Genomic DNA, 22,287 nt, shown 5'->3' on the forward strand with positions numbered 1-22,287 from the left:
AAAAATAACCACAAATGACCAAATTTATTAACTACAGTAGCACCTCGACATACGAATGACCCCGTTCATGAACAAATCAGTTTATGAACAGGATTGTATGTAAAATTTTGCTTCAACGTACGTACGAAATTCAAGGTACGAACAAAGGTACGAACACAAAAAGCCCATGTGCGACCACGTGGTTTCATTGTTCTGCTTTGCTATGCGCTTGTTGAACGCAAAAGCTCTCGGGCCCCGCGTGATCTCATTCAGTTCGTCTTTGGCGCGTGCGCTGTGAATAGCGTTCATTGCTACGGTCCAAGCATTCTTACACTATCCGAACAATTGGAAAAATTGATTCAGTTCGCGAACTTTTCGGTTCACGAACCGGGTCCCGGTGCGGATTAAGTTCGTAAATCGAGGCGCTATTGTATAATGTTACAACTTACCTGAGCATGATCAGAATAGACTACCGTAACCATGAGGCTATCCTAACCTCTCAAAGAGACTTCCCTTTAAAAGCAGTCGGATAGTTTCCATTATGATCTTGTCCTTTAAGGCAGAAAGCCATAGTTAAATCAATTTAACAGATATTTATTAAACTGCTGGATAGAATTTGTCATAATCAAATAAACATCCCCATTAAAACTTGTATAATATTACACATCTTTAAATCTTAAAGATCCTAACTATGATTATATAGCATTGGTAGTTGAAACAGCAAAATGTGAAAAACATTCAATTATTGGCAGTCTGTATATAAACTATTACTTTAAAGTTTTCAAAACTTAACTTTTGATAAAGGAACAAGAATCAGACATATGTTTTTGAACTGTTACCGTAATGATATTTATCCTCCACTTGGCATCTCTAAAGATGGCAGATTGGGACTATAGATACAGTAGTTTGGTGTGAAAGAGCCCAATTTTCCTGAAACAACTATTTTCAGTTGTGAATAATGTATGATTTATGTCTAATTATTTGGAAGTGGGCATATTAATGAGTAATTCCATTGAAGCCCTATAAATTGTGGTTGTGAGGTGAGGACATTTATACTTGTCACATGAAACTCTAAATAAATATAAAGGTATGCGAAGATTAGCTTGAGTTCTATCTCATACCAAATAGCTTTCTAGACTCTACCAATTGTAGCATAAAATAACATTATTGGCTGACAATCTTCAGATTAACAATCTAGACTTTGGCATTGCTTTTTCAGATACAGAGGCATGATTGGATTTAAAGGCATACTTTGTTTGAGATTAATTATATTAATGTTAAATTTCAGGGATCTTAATCCAACTTTACAACCAACAATATTTAACTGGTTGCATTCACAGTCAGCTCAGTCATGGGTTCAGAAGCAAAGTATCACATTTTTGGGGATCCTGACCATCTATTTCTTTCCTTAAATCCTTAAATTCTGGTCTGTTCCAGACATTTTTTTCTTTTTAGGATTAAAGCTAGATATAAGTGGAAATTAATTGCTTTTGTTAGCAGCTCATTCCATATATTGATTCTGTAAGGAAAACATGAATTTCAGTTTGCAATTTATGATCTTTTGATGTTTTATACTCAAGTTCTTTACTTCTGTGAGCAGAGCCTGAGTGACTCTCACAAACACATGGAAAATACAACTTCTGAAGACTTGAAAACAAGAAATTAGTTTTGTGTCAGCTAATGTCATTGAATGGCCACGATCTGAGGGAAATAAGATTTGATATCTGTAGAATCATCTTCTTTGTGTAGTAAACAATCAACAAATTCATCTGGTAGTAGAGTTTGCTCTTGAAGTAGTCCCTCTGTTATGTATGTTCTGTGATGCTCATTGGCTGGGAACTGTTCCTCTTCCTCCTTAAGGATGTAATTTTGATCATCTTGAATCCCATTATGGTTGGATGTCAAATCTGTGTTCATATCTAGGATTCCATCAATACTAAAAATATCTGGAAACCTGTCAAAACCTGGAGTGTTGAGTTCTTTGTATACTTTAACTTGATTACTTCCAATGTTTGGAATTGATTCATCATCATTATGTGATAAAACTATTGGTTGGCATCTGCTGGATGTTTGAGGCTTGTAGCCCATGGTTTCTGTGTCTTCATTTGGTTGAGACAGATGAGAATTATGAGCTTCTGAAATATCTGAAATTGGGTTCTCAAAAGCTGCTTCTTCTATTTGTTGTTTAGAATTTCTATGTACAGTTTGGATTAAGCTTTTGTTGATTCTTGGTAGTAAAGTTTCTTCTACTTCTGTTATTGGTGGATCGTTATATACTAATAGTGCTGCAGTATGTAGAAAGGGAATTGCATCATTTTTCTATAATGGAATTCAATGAAACATTAGATTAATATCTTGAAAGTATCCTGGCCTTTCAGAAGACTTGATGATTGAGACATAGAAAAACACCATCTTATAGCTTAAAGGTGGATTTGCTTCATTTAGTGAATACTTGACAACAATTTTCCACTCATAAATTCGTTAGTTTCATTTTCATTTCACTTTAAACAAAATCAAAAGTTGTATAACAGGAAGCCTGCTCAAGGTTGCTACTCTCAGCATTTTTTATTTTTTTACTTTAATTCAATTGAAATCTGTAACATGCTAGCTAGGATCAAAATCTCCTGAGGTGAGATGGAATAACATTTGGAAAAGTTCAGCATATTTGGCAGGATCTGTGGAGACAAATCAGAGTTAACGTTTCGGGGTCCATCAACTCTTCCTCAGAACTCTGAGGAAGGATCACCGGACCCAAAATGTTAACTCTGATTTCTCTCCACAGGTGCTGCCAGACCTGCTGAGCTTTGCCAGCAATTTCTTTTTTTGTTTCAGATTTACAGCATCTGCAGTTCTTTCAGTTTTTATGGAATAATAATTCACTGGGTAGTGCAGTGGATTTGCAACTGCTGTTTTGATTTCTAGAATGTGGATTAAATCTAGTTAAGAACGATGGACTAAAATTTTCCCCTATTTTACCATTCCTGTACCAACATGCTACACCACAATTAAACTATAGTTTATCCTTACAGCATTTTATGTATTCCCATTATTAACTCAATCTACCTATGAAACATACTGAACATCTAAGCATCTAGGTTTCTGGAAATTGTCCTTAAGAACAAAACAGATTTCTTTTGAACTTTAAGCAGAAAGAATTATTGGGCAGATCAAATATCATAATGAATAGTCTGCTTGGATTTCAAAAGGAAACGTCTTACTTGATTGACTTCATTCTTCATTCATTTAATTATTTGAAGATGTAACAGAATAGACAAAAATAATATAGTAGATATAATATATCCAGATTTTTAAAAGGCCTTTGATAATGGAATATATAACAGATTAATGAATAAGGTCAGAGCAAATGCAGTCAGGGATGAATAGCAGAAAGGATAACCACTTCGACTGGGACAACACATCCATCCTAGAACAAGCCAAACAGAGAAACCCACGAGAATTCCTAGAAGCATGGCATTCTAACCGGAACTCTATCAACAAAGATATTGACTTGGATCCCATTTACCACCCCCAGAAAGAAAGAACCGGAAATTACATCACCATAGGAAATGGTGTCACCACAGGAAATGACATCACCAACCCAAGGAAACCCAAACATATAAATAGAAAGCAGGCTACACCACCAGTGCTTCATTCGGAGGCTCACTGAAGACGTTACCTAGTATGGTGACGAAATGTCTAAAAACGAATCTTCCAGCTCAGCGAGCAAACCTACATCCAAAACCTCGACCCGAGCTACAAATCTTCTCAAAACAGAATAACTTACTGACTGCAAGATAGACAAGATCAGGGTAAAAGGTTGCTATTCCCAGTGGAGTTTGGAAGGCAAGGCCCCAGAAGAATCAGTGGTGAAAGTATGGTAATGCACTATTTATATTAATGATTTAGATTTTGGAATCAAAAACATAACTTCTAAATTTCAGAAGACACCAAATTGAGTGGTTAGTGGAATAGTCATTAAAGAGAACTGCAACAAATTAAAAAAAGACATTTATGCATTTGTGAAATAGCATAAAACTGGCAAATTAATTTCAATATATATGTGAAAGATATTTTCATAATGCATAAATATCATCAAATATACTTGGAAACTAAGAGTTTAAAGTGGAGAAGAAAAAGGATCTGATACAGTTAAACAAATCATTAAAGGCTGAATTTTCTGTGAAACTAGAAGAAGTGTACTGCACTCCTTCGTCAAAAGGGTTTAAGACCACCAATTCCAGATGTCCCACCCTTAAACCTGCACCCAATCCCCTCCATTTTCATTGGTGCAATGGAGGGGGGGTTAAATAGGAAGGGTTAAATTGACAGCCCATCTAGATTTAAATGCATCAGTAAGTACAAAAGGGTCATTAGCTATTACTTAATTGATTATGTAACATGGTGCCTTTTAATACTCAATTGGAAAGACCATCAGCATATATACTGTGAAGTATCAAAAGTACAGGCTTGTCCAAAGTGAAAAAAATTATTTTGTATTATGTTTCTTTCCCTAATTTAGTTAGAAGATATAGTTTGATACAGTGCAAAACAAATTCTTGCAACTTGCAATTGCTGATTAAGAAACACCAAGTGTTCATTTGCTCCTAAATAAACATTGACAGCTCACTATTTCCTCATTTTGCTCACAAGGTTCTGTATTAAAGTGTCACACTGAGGCTTGACTGCAAAATCAAGGTCAATATTCCAGGCAGTATTGAATTTTGCAGCGTTGAAGGTGTTACATTTTCGGTGAAACATTAATAGACAACTCATGACACTATTTCAAAGATGGGCACTGGAATTCTGCCAAGTCTTCTGGTCAATATTTATCCCTCAATCAACATCACTAAAACAGGAAGTGGAGCAATTTTGATGAGGCAACTGAAGGGGTTTGTTATACAAGTTTGCAAAGCAATGTGGGTGACATTTCTTGTCCCCTAGACTGGATGACTCTCTTTTGCTGCTGTCTTTCAGTGATAACCAAGGTGTTACCTTTTTCATGTTACCTATATATGTCATGGAGGTCAGCCACCTGATGAATACACATCTATATTTACAGCTTCCCCAGTGGCTGCCTGGAATGCACTTCTTTCAGTTGATCCAGACAACAGCTTTACCTGTTCTCAATCTATTGTAAATGAGATCACAAGAGATGTGAAATGTTTCCTCATTACAATTTGTTTCAAATTGTGCCTCTTTTCATAAAACATGAAGAATGATTTTGCAGTGGAGCTTTCTCTGAAAATGTCTACCTTTATCCTGATTATATGCAGAAACTATCCTAGAAACAGCAAAGAAATTTGTATTTTGTAATATATTTCATTGCTGACAGTTTAACTTCTCTGGGAATGTACTGGTTATTTGCATAAAATTGGTCAGAAAGCTCCCATATTAAAATAATGAACAGGGGAAATTTAGCCCCTTGATATTTTACCTGTAGTCCTTTCACCACATTGCTGTTTTCCACATTGGGGAATTTTTCCTGAGCCCAGCCAGGTAAAAACACCTTGCACATTGATTTAATTCTAAAACGAAAAGTAAATAATTCACATAGAACAATTAATAAGAAGATAGATTTGTATCAGTGGTCATTAAGTGACCCAAACTGTGGTCTGTGATATGAACAATAAAAAACATCTATTTAACTTATCCTACTCACTTATAAATCAAATTTTCTATCTGAAAACTCAAATATCTTTTATAAATTTAGTTGGTGATCATCGATGTACAACAAGAAATTTTAAAAAGTTGAATTGTAGTTTCTTTGGCTCACCTATGTTTTACATTTCTATATAGTTATTGATGATAATTAAAGCTTGAATTACATCCCTTTTACATTCCTTTTCTTCAATGAAAATGTACTTGTCTTCCTTTGTCTACTTATGCTTTATCATGACCTTCACTTTGACAAACATTGCTCAACTAACCCGCATCAGAATGTCCTATGCAATAACTGGAGGATCTTTAACTATGTATTTCCACATTTTGTCTCCTAACTCACAATGTATTGATGCATGCTAGGATATGGTCATGGATCTGTTCTCTGTAGAATAGCTTCAACTTATACTGATGAATTGAAGAGCTTCTTGCCTGTTCTGTATAATCTTGCATCTTCTTTGAAGTGATAGCCAAAATAAATGCAAAATAAAACAGAATTGCTAAACACCTTAAACAAAATATTGGGTATGTCAATGTTCAGAGAGAAAGAAAGGTTAATGATGCAGAAGTTAACTGTCATCAGACATGTTCCCACATCTAATGGGCAATCTTGATCAGACATGTGTACAGAATTTGCCTGGCCATAACCAGAGGGCTTGGAGGTGGGAAAATAATGGAATCCATATTGAGATTTCTCCCTGATGCACTCTTGCAGTTGCGGAAATGCATGGGTGGGCTGGAATGAGAATTTAAATGCAACAAATGTCTTTAAGGCCAAAGCTAGAGGTGATTTAGAGGACTTGACATATACTAGTGGCAGACCCCATCCCGGTCATTTTCAGCAGTTGCCAGTTTAATGGAGGCTGCCTCTCAGTGACAGACTGTAGAGAAATGGAGCCAGCAAACAAATCCATCTCCAAAGAAACGTTTACTGGCATCAAATGTCACCTCAGCGTTCGCTCCCCATTTCTCTCTAGTGATTAAAGTGGAGGGTTTTCCACTCCATTTGTACAGCTTTGCTGCTTTCTTCTCTCTTTAACAGTGATTTATCTATCAGCTCTGACTGTAGTGGTTGGAATGATGTCAGCCAGGTTAATCTCATAGAATATGAGTTCCCTGATTGGGCTGTTAACCTGGTCCAATCAAGGACCCCTGGCTGACAGATATAAACAGGAGTGTCAGGGATTCTGTTCACTCTAGGAGCCAGCTCTGTGTTAGCTGGGCCAGTGTCATGTATTATGCACATGTAAATAATGGATGACTTGGTGATGGGATACTGGCCCTTATGGAGTTATTTCAGTGGCAGTGTCAGTAAAACATGCCCCTGAAGAGATTCACTCTCATCAATTGTCTTTGAGTCATGGTGAAAAAACACAGAGTAATTCTCCTGACAGCATCCGGACTGCAGCTATTTTTGGCTATTAGGAGTCTGACCTTCCCAGAGCACCAGATATTAAAACCTTTCAAGAGTTGATAGATGTAGCTAAGGAATATTACAACCCTAAGCCTCGTCTAACTTTGAGATGCTATCGGTTTTACTTGAAAGTTCAAGAACCAGGGGAATCCTTTTCGGGATTTTTGACAAGGTTAACATGAATGGCAGAGGCATGTAAGTTTGGTTTAACTTTAAGTGAGACGCTGAGACACCATTTGGTGTGTGAGATTAATGATGAGACCATGAAAAGGCGCTTACTGGCTGAAGCCCAACTGGACTTCAAACAGGAACTACAACTGGCTTTGCAGTTAGAAGATGCGGCTAATGGAGCTTGAATTACAGGGAATGCCAATGGAAATGGATACCCTCATCAGGATGACTGACCTTGGGGAACACCCCTTGAGTGAAGGCAATTGCACGGGCTCACTCAGCACATGTCCTGAATGGAGGGACTGTAGGTCAGCCCACACCAATACCCCAAGCCAAGCCTTGGCCAAACGGTTAACATTTTCTCCAGGATCTAGGCCGGCAGATCATTGTAGTTGCTACCGGTATGAAGATTTGAGACAACAAAAGAATTCCTCTAGGCATGAATTGAGTAAGAGAACTATTATAAGTAAGAGTAAGAGGCTAGTATCCAGGAGAGTACACATACTGGAAAGTTCACTTACAGCTGGTTTAGAACAGTTAAATTGATCAGCAACATCCAAATCAGAGCCAATCAAAATAAAAGTCCAGTTAAATGATCTCTCAGTCTAATGGAGGTCAATACTGGCACAGCTGTGTCAGTGATTGCAGAACCAGTCTTTACCAAAATTCCTGAAGAAGGGCTTAAGCCCGAAACGTCGATTCTCCTGCTCCTCGGTTGCTGCCTGGCCTGCTGCGCTTTTCCAGCACCACACTTTTCAACTTTACCTAAATTCACTCTGGACTCCAATCCTTAAGTTTGCGTAAGACCTCGGTCAGGTTGAGAACATGTACTGGGAAATCCCTACAGATTTCGAATACAACTTCGGTTCTGGGTTTTTATGAGAAGCAGCTGGTTCAGTTACCACTGATTGTAGTGAAAAACTTGGGCCCAAGCTTGATGTGGAGAAATTGATTGAGAAATGTTCAACTTGATTGACTCAATATTTTTCAATCAGAAAATGGCTGCCTGAGTGAAGTCCTAATTAAAAACCTGGAAGGTTTACAGAGGTCTATGGTCTATCAAAGGGGAAAAGGCCACCTTACATATAGTCCTTACAGTGCAGAAGCAGGCCATTCATCCCATCGAGTCCACACTGAACCTCTGAAGACCATCCCAGATCTACCCCCTCCCTAATCCCTGTAAATCTGCATTTCCCATAGCCAATCCACCTAGTCTGCATATCCAAGGATACCATGGGAAATTTAGCATGGCCAGTCTACCTAACCTGCATATCTTTGGACACTGAGAGGAAACAGGAGCTCCCAGAGGAAACCCACTGGGGATAATGTGTAAACTCCACCCAAAGCTGGAATTGACCCCAAGTCCCCGGCATTCTAATATGACATAAGTAGACAAGAAGCAATTCCACAATCCTACAAGTGCTATTTGCCTTATATGCAAAAGCAGAGGCAGAAATCAGGAGGCTGGAAAGCAAAGGAATCATCAAATCAGTCCAGTTTGCAGAATGGGCAGCACTAGTCATACCAATTGTGAAGCCTAATGGGCCAATTTGTCTTTGTAGGGATTTAGAACAAACGTTGAAATGCTTTTCACAGCTGGAGAAATATCCAGTTCCTTGCATGGACGACTTATAGGCTGTCCTTTACAAAACTGCACAAGCCACACGAATATGCAATTGCGATTAGATGAGGATTCCCATAGGTTTGCCACAATTAATACCCATAAGGGTTTTACAAGGTCTACCCCAAGTTGCCATTTATCTGGATAACATGCTAATAACCTGGAAGACAAATAAAGATCATTTAGAGAACTTGGACATAGTGTTTAAATGTTTCTCCAAGGCAGGGGTACACGTTAGGAGGGAAAAATGTGTTCCATTCACCCCAAGTGATCGACTTAGGCTGCAGAGTCAACAAGGCTGGGTTACACCTGTTGGAAGATAAAGTGAGGGTGATCAAAGATGCCCTGGCTCCCACCACCATACTAGAACTTTTCTTGGGTTGGTGAATTATTATGGAAATTTCATACGTAACTTGGCCTCCATCCTGGCACCCTTACATTTGCTCTTGAATAAGGGTCAATCTTGGAAATGGTCTCGTAGCCAAGATATAGCCCTTAGGGAAATGAAGAAGCAGCTATTATCATCTAAGGTGTTGGCACACTACAATCTCAAGTGAGATGTGGCACTGACATGCGATGCTTCCCTGTGTGGTATCAGGGTAGTGTTGACTCACTGGAGGCCTAGTATAGAGGAAGGGCCAATACCATACACTTCCCAGACTTTGGCTGACACCGAATGAAAATTGAGAAGGAAGATTTGGTGGTCATCTTTGATGTGAGAAAGTTTCACCAATACCTTAACGAATGTGAATTTGTAATTGTAACAGACCACAAATCCCTGCTAGGGCTATTTCTTGAGGACTGGCCATGCTGCCCATAGCTTCAGGTCAAAATCAGCAGCGGTATTCTGAGTGCATACAACACCATCCGGGGGGCCAAGTGGCAAATGCGGATGTCTTGAGCCATCTCCCACTGGCAGATACACTACTGATGGTGCTGTCACTGGAAGAGTCCATTCTGGTTTTAAACCTTCTGGATACCCTTCTAGTCACCACTGACAATATCAGACTGGGACATAAAAAGACCACATCCTGACAAAACTTAGAGAGCTAGTGGTGATGGGGGAAACAAAAGGGCCATCACAACCAGAACTGAAACCAGCAATACCAGATCACCATACAGGATGGTATATTATTATGAGGAGCAAGAGTGATTATCCCGAGCAAGGTTCACTGCGAGATACTGGCTGAACTCCACCAGTGTCTTCCAGGAGTGTCCAAAATGAAGATGTTGGCAAGACGTTATGTCTGGTGACCAGGATTGGATGCTGACATAACCACATTGATGGGGCAGATCCCAGAATGCCAACAAAGACAAAAATTACTGCCAGTAGCTCAGTACTGTCTTGTAAATAGCCAGGTAAAACCTAGACTTGGTTACATGTTGACTATACCAGTCCTTTCATGGGCTGAACATTCTTAGTCATTGCAAACTCCCATTTAAAGTGGTTGGACATGCATAGAGTTCATTCATTAAACATGGGGATGATGATTTAAAGGTTGCCTGCATCCTTTGTAATACACGGACTCCCAGAGGTGTTGTCACAACAGGCCATCATTTACCAACAGGAAATTCGAGTTTTTCCTAAAGTCGAATGGCATTTGGCATGTAAGGACAGCTCCATACCATCCATTATCCAATGGTCTGGCAAAAAGAACAGTCCACACTTTGAAGGCAGGCTGAAAGAAACAGCCTAAAGCTTCACTCAATACCAAATAGTCTTGGTCCCTGTTTGTTTGTAGGACCAGGAATGCCAATGCCAGACACAAGACTCCTTTAGGCGAGAGAGGCAGTTTACTTCTGGGGCCAAAGTTTGATGTCATAACCATGGGAATGGCCCTGCATGGGTAAAAGGCATGGTTGATGTGAGGTCAGGTCCAGTGACACTGTCCTGAACAAGCATGTGGACCACTTGAAAGCTCAACTTTGCAAACAGGGCCTCTCAATACAGCCGGCAAGGCTGTGAGAACCCGTGGGTTCTCTCCCTCCTCCTAACATCGAAGGAACTTCTGAGGATGGGATGGACATGGTAGATGTTGCAGCCCTTTGCCTGAAGAAGAGGAGTTTTGGCTGAGATGTTCCAGGTGCAAGTGTTGGGCTACAGTCTGATACGTGCAGCCAACATCCGAGGCAGAGTCAGAGCAATTGGACCTGGTGCAAAAATGCCCCATGAGGCGATACAGGGAAAAGAACCAGCCTATGTTCCAGGATTTAGAGGGGAAGGGATGTAATGATTGGAACAATGTCAGCCAGGTGGATCTCGTAGGATATGAATTCCCTGGTCCAATCAGGTTGCCCTATTTGACAGATAGAAACAGGAGTTTCAGGAGTTCTGTTCAGTCTCAGAGTCAGCTCTGTGCTAGCTGGGTCAGTGTCATGTACTGTGCACATGTAAATAAGGGGTGACTTGGTGACGGGATGGAGTTATTTCACAGACATTATCTTTAGGTTAAGGCATCTTTTATTTTCCTACCAGTTCCACCAATGCCAAACTCTGACAGTAAGGCTGCTGAGGATCTAGAATTTCCAGCCCTGTGAATTGGTAACAGGCCTTTTCTGGATTAGAATGGTGCTGGAAAAGCATAGCAGTTCAGGCAGCAGCCGAGGAGCAGGAAAATCGATCTTTCAGGCAAAAACCCTTCATCAGGAATACAGGCAGAGTGCCTGAAGGGTGGAGAGATAAATGAGAGGAGAGTGAGGGGGGGGCGGTGGGGAGAAAGTAGCATAGAGTACAATAGGTGAGTGGGGGTGGGGTGAAGGCGATAGGTCAGGGAGGAGGGTGGGGGAAGGTAGCAAAGAGTACAATGGGTGAATGGAGGTGGGATGAAGGTGATAGGTCAGAGAGGAGGGTGGAGTGGATAGGTGGAAAGGAAGATAGGGAGGTAGGACAAGTCATGGGGACAGTGCTGAGCTGGAAGTTTGGAACTGGGGTGAGGTGGGGGAAGGGGAAATGAGGAAACTGTTGAAGTCCACATTAATGCCCTGGAGTTGAAGTGTTCCGAGGCAGAAGATGAGGCGTTCTTCCTCCAGGCGTCGGGTGTGAGGGAGCGGCGGTGAAGGAGGGCCAGGACCTTCATATTCTCAGCTGAGTGGGAGGGGGAGTTGAAATGTTGGGCCACAGGGCGGTGTGGTTGATTGGTGCGGGTGTCCCAGAGATGTTCCCTAAAGCGCTCTGTTAGGAGGCGCCCAGTCTCCCCAATGTAGAGGAGACCGCATTGGGAGCAACGGATACAATAAATGATATTGGTGGATGTGCAGGTAAAACTAAAACGTATGTGGAAGGTTCCTTTGGGGCCTTGGATGGAGGTGAGGGAGGAGGTGTGGGCGCAGGTTTTGCAATTCCTGCGGTGGCAGGGGAAGGTGCCAGGACGGGAGGGTGGGTTGTTGGGGGGCGTGGACCTGACCAGGTGGTCACGGAGGGAACGGTCTTTGCGGAAGGCGGAAAGGGGTGGGGAGGGAAATATATCCCTGGTGGGGCGTCCGTTTGGAGGTGGTGGAAATGTTGGCGGATGATGCGGTTAATGCGAAGGTTGGTAGGGCGAAAGGTGAGTACCAGGGGGTTCTGTCCTTGTTACGGTTGGAGGTGTGGGGTCTGAGGGCGGAGGTGCGGGATGTGGACGAGATGCGTTGGAGGGCATCTTTAACCATGTTAAACAGGCCTTTTCTCTCTATGAGTGCTTGATGTAATCAGGGTGTGGCTGACGAAGGGCAAGTTTCCATTTCTATTAATATCTCTCACGTTTTTGAAAAAAAGATAAGTCTTCTTGGTGCTGTATCTCCTCTTTAATTTCCTGTTTCCAGAAAAGCTTTATGCTTACCAATAAGTGAAGCCACAATATGCAAATAAAAACATTTACAATGGCACATTTCATTGTTCTGAATTTTAACAATTTGTAATGGTTTTTGGAAAACTATAGCATTTATAGCCAGAGCTACATACAGGTACATGGAATCATCATCCACTGACTTACTTTGTTACTGTTGTAACCACAGGCAACAGTGCACATGCTGACTTTTTTGGAGGTAAACTTTCTTTCTATCTTATACAGTAAAGTTTATTTTTAAGTTATTTCAGTTACATATTAAAAGTGCATACTGTTCAATATGCTCCAATTACTAATAATTCATCTCTGAATTGTTTATAATATTATACATAACCCTACTGCCTTTGGAGCTTATCATAAGCAATTACAAACTTGCAAAAATAAATTCTTGTGAGACATTTTTGCTTAATTAAATAATACTTAATTCAAATTTTTTGTCTCCCCTAATTTCCATCCTCTTTTATCCTTGATGACTGTAGCTCTATAGGTGTGGACTGTACTCTGATCCCTTGGCAAACTTTGGTATTAAGTGTTAGCCATTTTACCAAGGACCATGAAGAGAAACCCATTATTCCTTTCGTCACTCATATCAAACTTAAAAGACTTACAAATAAAGTATATAGCATTTACTGTGGTTCTGTTCGCCGAGCTGGAAGATTTTGTTGCAAACATTTCGTCCCCTGTCTAGGTGACATCCTCAGTGCTTGGGAGCCTCCTGTGAAGCGCTTCTGTGGTGTTTCCTCCGGCATTTATAGTGGCCTGTCCCTGCCGCTTCCGGTTGTCAGTTTCAGCTGTCCGCTGTAGTGGCCGGTATATTGGGTCCAGGTCAATGTGTTTGTTGATGGAGTTTGTGGATGAGTGCCATGCTTCTAGGAATTCCCTGGCTGTTCTTTGTTTGGCTTGCCCTATAATGGTAGTGTTGTCCCAGTCAAATTCATGTTGCTTGTCTTCTGCGTGTGTGGCTACTAGGGATAGCTGGTCGTGTCGTTTCGTGGCTAGTTGATGTTCGTGGATGCGGATCGTTAGCTGTCTTCCTGTTTGTCCTATATAGTGTTTTGTGCAGTCCTTGCATGGGATTTTGTACACTACATTAGTTTTGCTCATGCTGGGTATCGGGTCCTTCGTTCTGGTGAGTTGTTGTCTGAGGGTGGCTGTTGGTTTGTGTGCTGTTATAAGTCCTAGTGGTCGCAGTAGTCTGGCTGTCATTTCAGAGATGTTCTTGATGTATGGTAGTGAGGCTAGTCCTTTGGGTTGCTGCATGTCCTCGTTCTGTTGTCTTTCCCTTAGGCATCTGTTGATGAAATTGCGAGGATATCCGTATTTGGCGAATACCTTGTATAGGTGTTCCTCTTCCTCTTTTTGCAGTTCTGGTGTGCTGCAGTGTGTTGTGGCCCTTTTGAATAGTGTCTTGATGCAACTTCGTTTGTGTGTATTGGGGTGGTTGCTTTCATAGTTCAGGACTTGGTCTGTGTGTGTGGCTTTCCTGTATACCTTTGTGGTGAATTCTCCATTTGGTGTTCTCTGTATCCTCACGTCTAGGAATGGGAGTTGGTTGTCCTTTTCTTCCTCTCTCGTGAATCGGATTCCTGTGAGTGTGGAGTTGATGATCCGGTGTGTTTTCTCTATTTCCGTGTTTTTAATGATTACAAAGGTGTCATCAACAGCCAGGGAATTCCTAGAAGCATGGCACTCATCCACAAACTCCATCAATAAACACATCGACCTGGACCCAATATACTGGCCACTACAGCGGACAGCTGAAACTGACAACCGGAAGCGGCAGGGACAGGCCACTATAAATGCCGGAGGAAACACCACAGAAGCACTTCACAGGAGGCTCCCAAGCACTGAGGATGTCACCTAGACAGGGGACGAAACGTTTGCAACAAAAACTTCCAGCTCGGCGAACAGAACCACAGCAACGAGCACCCGAGCTACAAATCTTCTCACAAACTTTATATGGCATTTAATTTTGTAGGCAAAGAGAGAAGGGGACCTTAAGTTTCTCCACTTAAATGGAAATACTTGGAATTGGATGACAGCCAATGAAAATTATAGTTCAAGCAGTGTATAAAAGACCCAGTAGAGCCCGGGTGTCCTTGGATAAGGAGCACGCAGTGTCCACCAACATCCTGGAGTTGTTCAGGGAGAGGTGGGCGCCGCAGGGAGTGGAGTGCATCATTTCTCCCTCCAACTCCATTTTGATTTAGTCCCTACCCTCTCCTTCACTGTTTTGATCATACAGCACTGCCCTTTGATGTGAAGGGCAGTGTTTGTCACTGGCCACCCGGGTGTTTTCCTATCTTCCTGGTGGTGGAATTTGAATAAAGATTCGTGCACTTTGTGTCTTTCACTGTGTCTCACACCTGCACACACACACACCATGGGTGCTGGGGAAAAAATAATCACTACCACACTTAGGGGGTTAATAAATTAAAAAAAAATAATAAAAAAAAATAAACAGAAGTTAAAAAAAAACAGAAGTGTTCAGCACTGCCCTTTGATGTGAAGGGCAGTGCTTGTCACTGGCCACCCGGGTGTTTTCCTATCTTCCTGGTGGTGGAACTTGAATAAAAATTCGTGCACTTTGTGTCTTTCACTGTGTCTCACACCTGCACACACACAAAAAAATAAAAGACCCAGTAGAGCCCGGGTGTCCTTGGAGAAGGAGCACGCAGTGTCCACCAACACCCTGGAGTTGTTCAGGGAGAGGTAGGCACCGCAAGGAGTGGAGTGCATTATTTCCCCCTCCAACTCTATTTTGATTTAATCCCTGCCCTCTCCTTCATTGTTTGATCACACAGCATTGCCCTTTTGTGAAGGGCACTGCTTGTCACTGGCCACTCGGGTGTTTTCCTATTTTCCTGGTGGTGGAAATCGAATAAAGATTCGTACACTTTGTGTCTCTCACTGTACCTCACACCTGCACACACACAAGATGGGTGCCGGGGAAAAAATAAACACAGTTAGGCGGTAGTGTGGGGGTTTAAAAGAGAAAAAAAAGAAAAAAAAAGAAAAAATATAAAAGACCCAGTCAATCCAATCCCATTAATTTCAGGTTGAAATCCCCCATTGTACCTCACATTTCAGTGGCAATAGGAACAGCTTATGGATGAAAGAAGGCAATTTTGCAGAGTGGGTGTATGATTTCGGGATTGTAGTTAGGATGTTGGATTTTTAGCTGAACGGAATACTCGTACCACCACCCCAGCTGAGTTCAACTAATTCAACCCTGACTAAGAATTGTGCCGTAAGACTTGGTACATATGGCTCAAAATTAATTGAATTAGAAGAAAATTTTTCTAACAGAAATAATTTTCTTTTAATACTTTGTGCAATTTAAATATTCTGTTAAATCAAAGCGAGTAACCTACCTTTGTCTGACTGATTTTGCAAATGCGAGAGTTAACAGAAAAGCCGCTGGAATGGTTATCGCCACACTTAGTTGCAGTGGAAGAGCAATGCTGTAATAGTCTAAAATTTCCAACAATGAAGAAATCAATTCAAAATAAATAATAATTATCATCTTTCATAAATATTAATTTAAAAAATGCAATATAGTAGAATAAAAACCAACGACTATTGCAAATTGGCAACTAAAAAGGCAATGAAGAAAACAGGGTGGTGCTGTAAATCTGAAACGACAGAAGGTCAATATTTTGGCTTGGAGTTGGGACCCCTGCTCTTTATTTTATACATAATGATTTGGACCTGAACATGGAGGGCACAACTGGGAAATTCACAAACAATACAAAAATACCAGTGTTGTGGATAATGCACAGGATTAAGCTCCAAAATGAACACAAGAACTAGGAGCAGGGGTAGGCCATCTGGCCCTTCGAGCCTGCTCCACCATTCAATAAGATAATGGCTGATCTTTTTGTGGACTCAGATCCACCTACCTGCGCTCTCACCTTATCCCTTAATTCCTTTTTTAAAAAAATAATCTATCTTATCTTTAAAAACATTTACTGAAGTAGCGTCAACTACTTCCACAAAAAGGCCCCTCAAATATCAGCAAGGCGGCCTGTGTGTGGTGTTGCAGGAGATGGGGGAGATACTAAATGAGTATGTTGCATCAGTGTTTACTGTGGAAAAGGACATGGAAGATGTAGAATGCAGAGAAATAGATAGTGACATCTTGAAACACGTCCATATTACAGAGGAGGAAGTGCTGGATGTCTTGAAACACATAAAAGTGGATAAATCCCCAGGACCTGGTCAGGTGTACCCTAGAATTCTGTGGGTGGCTAGGGAAGTGATTGCTGGGCCCTTTGCTGAGATATTTGTATCATCAATAGTCACAGGTGAGGTGCTGGAAGACTGGAGGTTGGCTAATGTGGTTCCACTATTTAAGAAGAGTGGTAAGGACAAGCCAGGGAACTATAGACCAGTGAACCTGATGTCAGTGTGGGCAAGTTATTGGAGGGAATCCTGAGGGACAGGGTTTACATGTATTTGGAAAGGCAAGGACTGATTAGGGATAGTCAACATGGCTTTTTGTGTAGGAAATCATGTCTCACAAACTTGATTGAGTTTTTTGAAGAAGTAACAAAGAGGATTGATGAGGGCAGAGCGGTGTACGTGATCTATATGGACTTCAGTAAGGCGTTTGACAAGGTTCCCTGTAGAAGACTGGTTAGCAAGGTTAGATCTCATGGAATACGGGGAGAGCTAGCCATTTGGATACAGAACTGGCTTAAAGGGAGAAGACAAAGGGTGGTAATTGAGGATTGTTTTTCAGATTAGAGGCCTGTGACCAGTGGAGTGCCACAAGGATCGGGACTGGGTCCACTACGTTTCATCATCTATATAAATGATTTGGATGTAAGCATAAGAGATATAGTTAGTAAGTTTGCAGATGACACCAAAATTGGAGGTTACCTCAGCGAAGAAGGTTATCTCAGATTACAATGGGATCTTGATCAGATGGGCCAATGGGCTGAGAAGTGGCAGATGGATTAGAGTAGTGCTGAAAAGGTCAGGCAGCATCTGAGGAGCAGGAAAATCAATGTTTTGAGCCAAAGCCCTTTATCAGGATCAGAAGGACCTCTCATTCCTGATGAAGGGCGTTGGCCGGAAACATAGATTTTCCAGCACTACTCTAATCTTGACTCTAATTTCCAGCAACTGCAGTATCTACTTTCACTAAGTGGAAGATGGAGTTTAATTTAGATAAATGCATTTTGGGAAAGCAAATCTTAGCAGGATTTCTACACTTAATGGTAAGTCCTAGGGACTGTTGCTGAACCAAGAGACCTTAGACTGCAAGTTCATAGCTCCTTGAAAGTGGAGTCGCAGGTAGATAGGATAGTGAAGAAGGCATTTGGTATGCTTTCCTTTATTGGTCAGAATATTGAGTACAGGAGTTGGGAGGTCATGTTGCGGCTGTACAGGATGTTGGTTAGGCCACTTTTGGAATATTACATGCAATTCTGGTCTCCTTCCTATCGGAAGGATGTTGTGAAACTTGAAAGGTTTCAGAACAAATTTACAAGGATGTTGCCAGGGTTGAAGGATTTGAGCTCTAGGGAGAGGTTGAATAGGCTAGGGCTGTTTTCCTTGGAGCGTCAGAGGCTGAGGGATAACCTTATACAGGTTTATAAAATCATGAGGGGCATGGATAGGATAAATAGACAAAGTTTCCTCCCTGGGGTGGGGGAGTCTAGAACTAGAGGGCATAGATTTAGAGTGAGGGGGGAAAGATATAAAAGAAACCTAACTTTTTCATGCAGAGGGTGTTACGTGTATGGAATGAGCTACCAAAGGAAGTGGCAAGGCTAGTACAATTCCAACATTTAAAAGACATCTGAATGGGTATATGAATTGGAAGGGTTTGGAGGGATATGGGCCAGTTGTGGAGATGGCAGGTGGGACTAGATTGGGTTGGGATATCTGGTCGGCATGGACAAGTTGGACCAAAGGGTCTGTTTCCATGCTCTACATCTCTATGACTCTATGACTCCCCTGGGCAAGTAATTCCATAGATTAACAACCCTCTGGGTGAAGAAGTTCCTTCTCAGTTCAGTCTTCAATCTGCTCCCTCTAATCTTGAGGCTATGCCCTCTTGTTCTAGCTTCACCTGTCAGTGGAAACATCTTTTCTACTTCTATATTATCCATTCCCTTCATAATTTTGTATATTCTATGAGATCCCCTCTCTTCTTCTGAATTCCAATTACTATAATCCCAATCTACTCAGTCTCTCCTCATTAGCCAACCCTCTCAAGTGCCAGTATATCCTTTCTCAAGGAAAGAGACCAAAACTGCACACAGTTTTCATCAGCACCTTGTACAGTTGCAACATTACCTCTCTACTTTTAAATTCAATCCCTTTAAGCAATGAAGGATAAAATTCCATTCGCCTTCCTCATCACTTGTTGCACCTGCAGACCAACCTTCTGTGATTCATGGGTTGGTGGAGTGGGCAGGAAAGTGGCAGACAGAGTTCACCTCTAATAAGTGAGAGGTAATGCATTTAAAGAGGTCAAACCATTAAAGGGAATGCACAATAAATGGGAATATAATGAGAAGTGTACATACAGTGACAGCTCTTGGTGTGCCAGTGCATAGTTCCCTAAAGGTAGCAGTACAGGTAGATAAGGATGTAAATAATACATATGGAATGTTCTCCTTCATTGATAGAGGTATAGAATACAAAAGTAGATATAAAGTGATGAAACTGCATGACACTGGTGAGGCCACAACTGGAGTATTATGTTCAGTTTGGTCATCACATTACAGGAGGACATAATTGCTCTGGAGAGAGTGCAGAGAATATTTGGTAGAATATTGCCAGGGATGGAGAATTGTAACTACAAGGAGAGATTGGCGAGGTTGGGTTGTTTTCCTTGGAACAGAGAAGGCTAAGGGGTGACTTGATTAAAGTATACAAAATTGTGAGGGATAGAGATTGAGTGGACAAGAGGAACCTGTTTCCCTTGACAGAGCGTTCAAAAACCATGGGTCTTAGATTCAAGTTGACTGGCAGAAGGACTAGAGGGGATGTGAAGAAGACCTTTTTTTATGCAGAGAGTGGTGGATCTCTGGAATTTGCTGCTTGAGTTGGTGGTAGAAGCAGAGACACTAGACTCTTAAGAAGTGATGTAAGCTGCAGGGCTGTAGACTGTGTGTGGAAAGATGGGATTAGAAAGCATACCTGGGTGTCTTTGGGTTGGCATTGACAAGATAGGCCAAATGACCTATTTCTGTGCTGTCTCATTTTGATGATCCTATGATTCTATAACAAAGTGGTCATATATAACCATTATAATATCTGTGCTGCATGACTGATTTCCCAAACTATCATTTTCACAATGTGGTACCTACTGACAGAGAGTTCCAATTGTTTCTTGAATGGCAATGTTTGTGACATAAGATTTTAATCATTTGAGTAAACTGTTTGTTGACAAAGGATTAATTTAAGTCATCCCAATGCATTGGGTGCTTTTTTTGTATCAACTAATGTATGTTTTTTTCAATAGTTACATCATCAAAAGACTGGTAAATTTCTTTCCTGTCACGATGTCTCCTCATTAACGCTCATAAAGATGAGTTGGTATCAAAAGGGAAGGAGGTCGGTAGGAGATATGAACAGCACCTGGCTTTAAAGAGCCATGACGTTGATTGGTAAGGGATCACGGGGACAAGCAGATTGGAATAGAAGGTCCTCAGGGTCATGGAAATTGGGTAGATTGGCATAGGGATATGAGAGGCCATTGTTGTGTATAGAAACATGTTGGCATGGATGGCACATGAAGAGTGAGGGGATGAAAGCAGAAGGAATGTTTTCTCTTTCAACATTTTACTTTCAAGGTGTGAATTCAGTGCCAGAATCTCCAGCAGGCTCACAGCCCAGCCCATCCTGGGAACTGGCCTTTTCTGGTCACTTGGCCCAACTTCCAATCCAGCAACACAACATAAACTCCCCACCCATGTAAAACTGAAGTTTGGTGGGGCTATTAACACAATGTAGATGTTTAAAAATTGTTTTTCAATAATAACATCTTGATTTAAAAAAAATTGCTGTTGCCATCTGCTATGCCAAAGGCCTCTCTGCTGTCTCCTGACTGGTTGACAGTTACCTCCTAACACCACTTGCTTTTCAGGTGGAGCATATTGGTAATTCCCTTCTTACTTCTGTTCTTGACAAAAGTGTAGGGGCAACAAAGACAGGCCAAGTTGTTAAGAATGTATTGCTGCTTCATTGGACCCATCTTGCAGGAACCCCCCACACAAATCTATCAGCAAACTATCATTTTCACAATGTTGTATTTATTGATGGACACTTCCAATTTTTTCTTGAATGGCAATGTTTGTAACACAACAGATTAATAACTTCAGTAAAGTCTTTGTTGACAAATGATTAATTTAAGCAATGCTAATGCATTGGATTTTTTTTGTATCAGTTAATGTGTGTTTTTTTCAATAGTCACACCATCAAAAGACTGGTAAGTCCTACCTGTACTCGAAAGAGAACCAATGCTTATATATGCTTTACTATTCAAATGAAATAGTTATTGGTACGTCAAAAGCCATTGGTAGACAATGGCCGCATGGAGAGCAAAAACATCAATTATATTTATCCAATAAACATAGAAACCTGTCAGTTATTTCTTACTCACAACAAGTTATAATCTTGATCATGTTACTTTCTTCAGGAACCATGATAAGTAATAAAAAAAAATCAATAATCAGCAATTTAGTTTGAACAAATGACAACTTATTTTGTTACTCCAGCTAAAGCACACACAGAAATTTAAAAAAAAAAGGCAAAATGAGAATGGAATACACCATGGCTAGTTTGTGATGGCTCAAGTGGCAATATTTTTAGGTCAGAACTATCTGGCAGTGGATACAGATATAAATATAAAAACTGAATATAAAAACTCAAGCATCACTAGTATATCAAGATTGAGTTTATGAATTGGCTGACTTTGGAGGACTTCGTCCCACATTGATATGACCACATGCCCAAAAATTAAATACAACTATGACAACACATATTCAGCAAAACAAATAAAGTGAGTTCTGGGAAATAGGTGCCATTGAGCATACAGTGATTTGAGCTGAAACATGCCAGGTCGAATCAAAAGCACTGCCACAATTTATCACAGCCTTTGCTTTTCTGAGCTGCAAAACACTAAGCTATACAAATCTTTTCAGAACACAGGCAGGTATCTTACTAAAATAAAATATGATACACACATATAGAGATATTTTCTATTTCCAGCACCTTAAAACAATATGTTTTTCATATATGGATATTTTTACAACTAGCCATGGACCTTAATTTTGCACAGTTAGTAAATTATGATTAATCAACATTTTTAAACCTATTTTTCACTGTACGTTTCATTTTACAACACACATTTTCTATCAAAGTGTACACAATACTATGCAGGCATTTATCATTAAAACACCAAAGTCTTTTTCCCAGGGTAGCAGAGTTCAAAACTAGAGAGCACAGGTTAAAGATTAGATTTTTAGATTACCTACAGTGTGGAAACAGGCCCTTCGGCCCAACAAGTCCACACCGACCCGCCGAAGTGTAACCCACCCATACCCCTATACTTACCCCTTCACCTAACACTACGGGCAATTTAGCATGGCCAATTCACC

At 40.9% G+C, this 22,287-nt stretch overlaps 1 protein-coding gene across 4 annotated transcripts in view; it reads right to left on the reverse strand.

Moving 5' to 3' along the window:
* Window positions 1–557: 557 nt before the first annotated feature.
* Window positions 558–22,287, reverse strand: part of LOC122554410 (interleukin-12 receptor subunit beta-2-like) — a 140,523-nt gene continuing 118,793 nt past the window's right edge. For all 4 annotated transcript variants that reach the window (XM_087990670.1, XM_087990671.1, XM_087990669.1 and 1 more), the window contains 3 exons: window positions 16,042–16,141; window positions 5,414–5,504; window positions 558–2,298 (listed from right to left, as the gene is read on the reverse strand). In XM_087990670.1, coding sequence (XP_087846796.1) covers window positions 1,663–2,298; window positions 5,414–5,504; window positions 16,042–16,141 — 827 coding nt within the window. In that variant the 3' untranslated portion in view covers window positions 558–1,662. The remainder of the gene's footprint in view (window positions 2,299–5,413; window positions 5,505–16,041; window positions 16,142–22,287) is intronic.

The sequence above is a fragment of the Chiloscyllium plagiosum genome, unplaced genomic scaffold (genome assembly GCF_037043375.1).
Source record: "Chiloscyllium plagiosum isolate Xiang-an unplaced genomic scaffold, Cpla_swu_hap1 HiC_scaffold_9, whole genome shotgun sequence".
Taxonomy (NCBI): Eukaryota; Metazoa; Chordata; class Chondrichthyes; order Orectolobiformes; family Hemiscylliidae; genus Chiloscyllium; species Chiloscyllium plagiosum.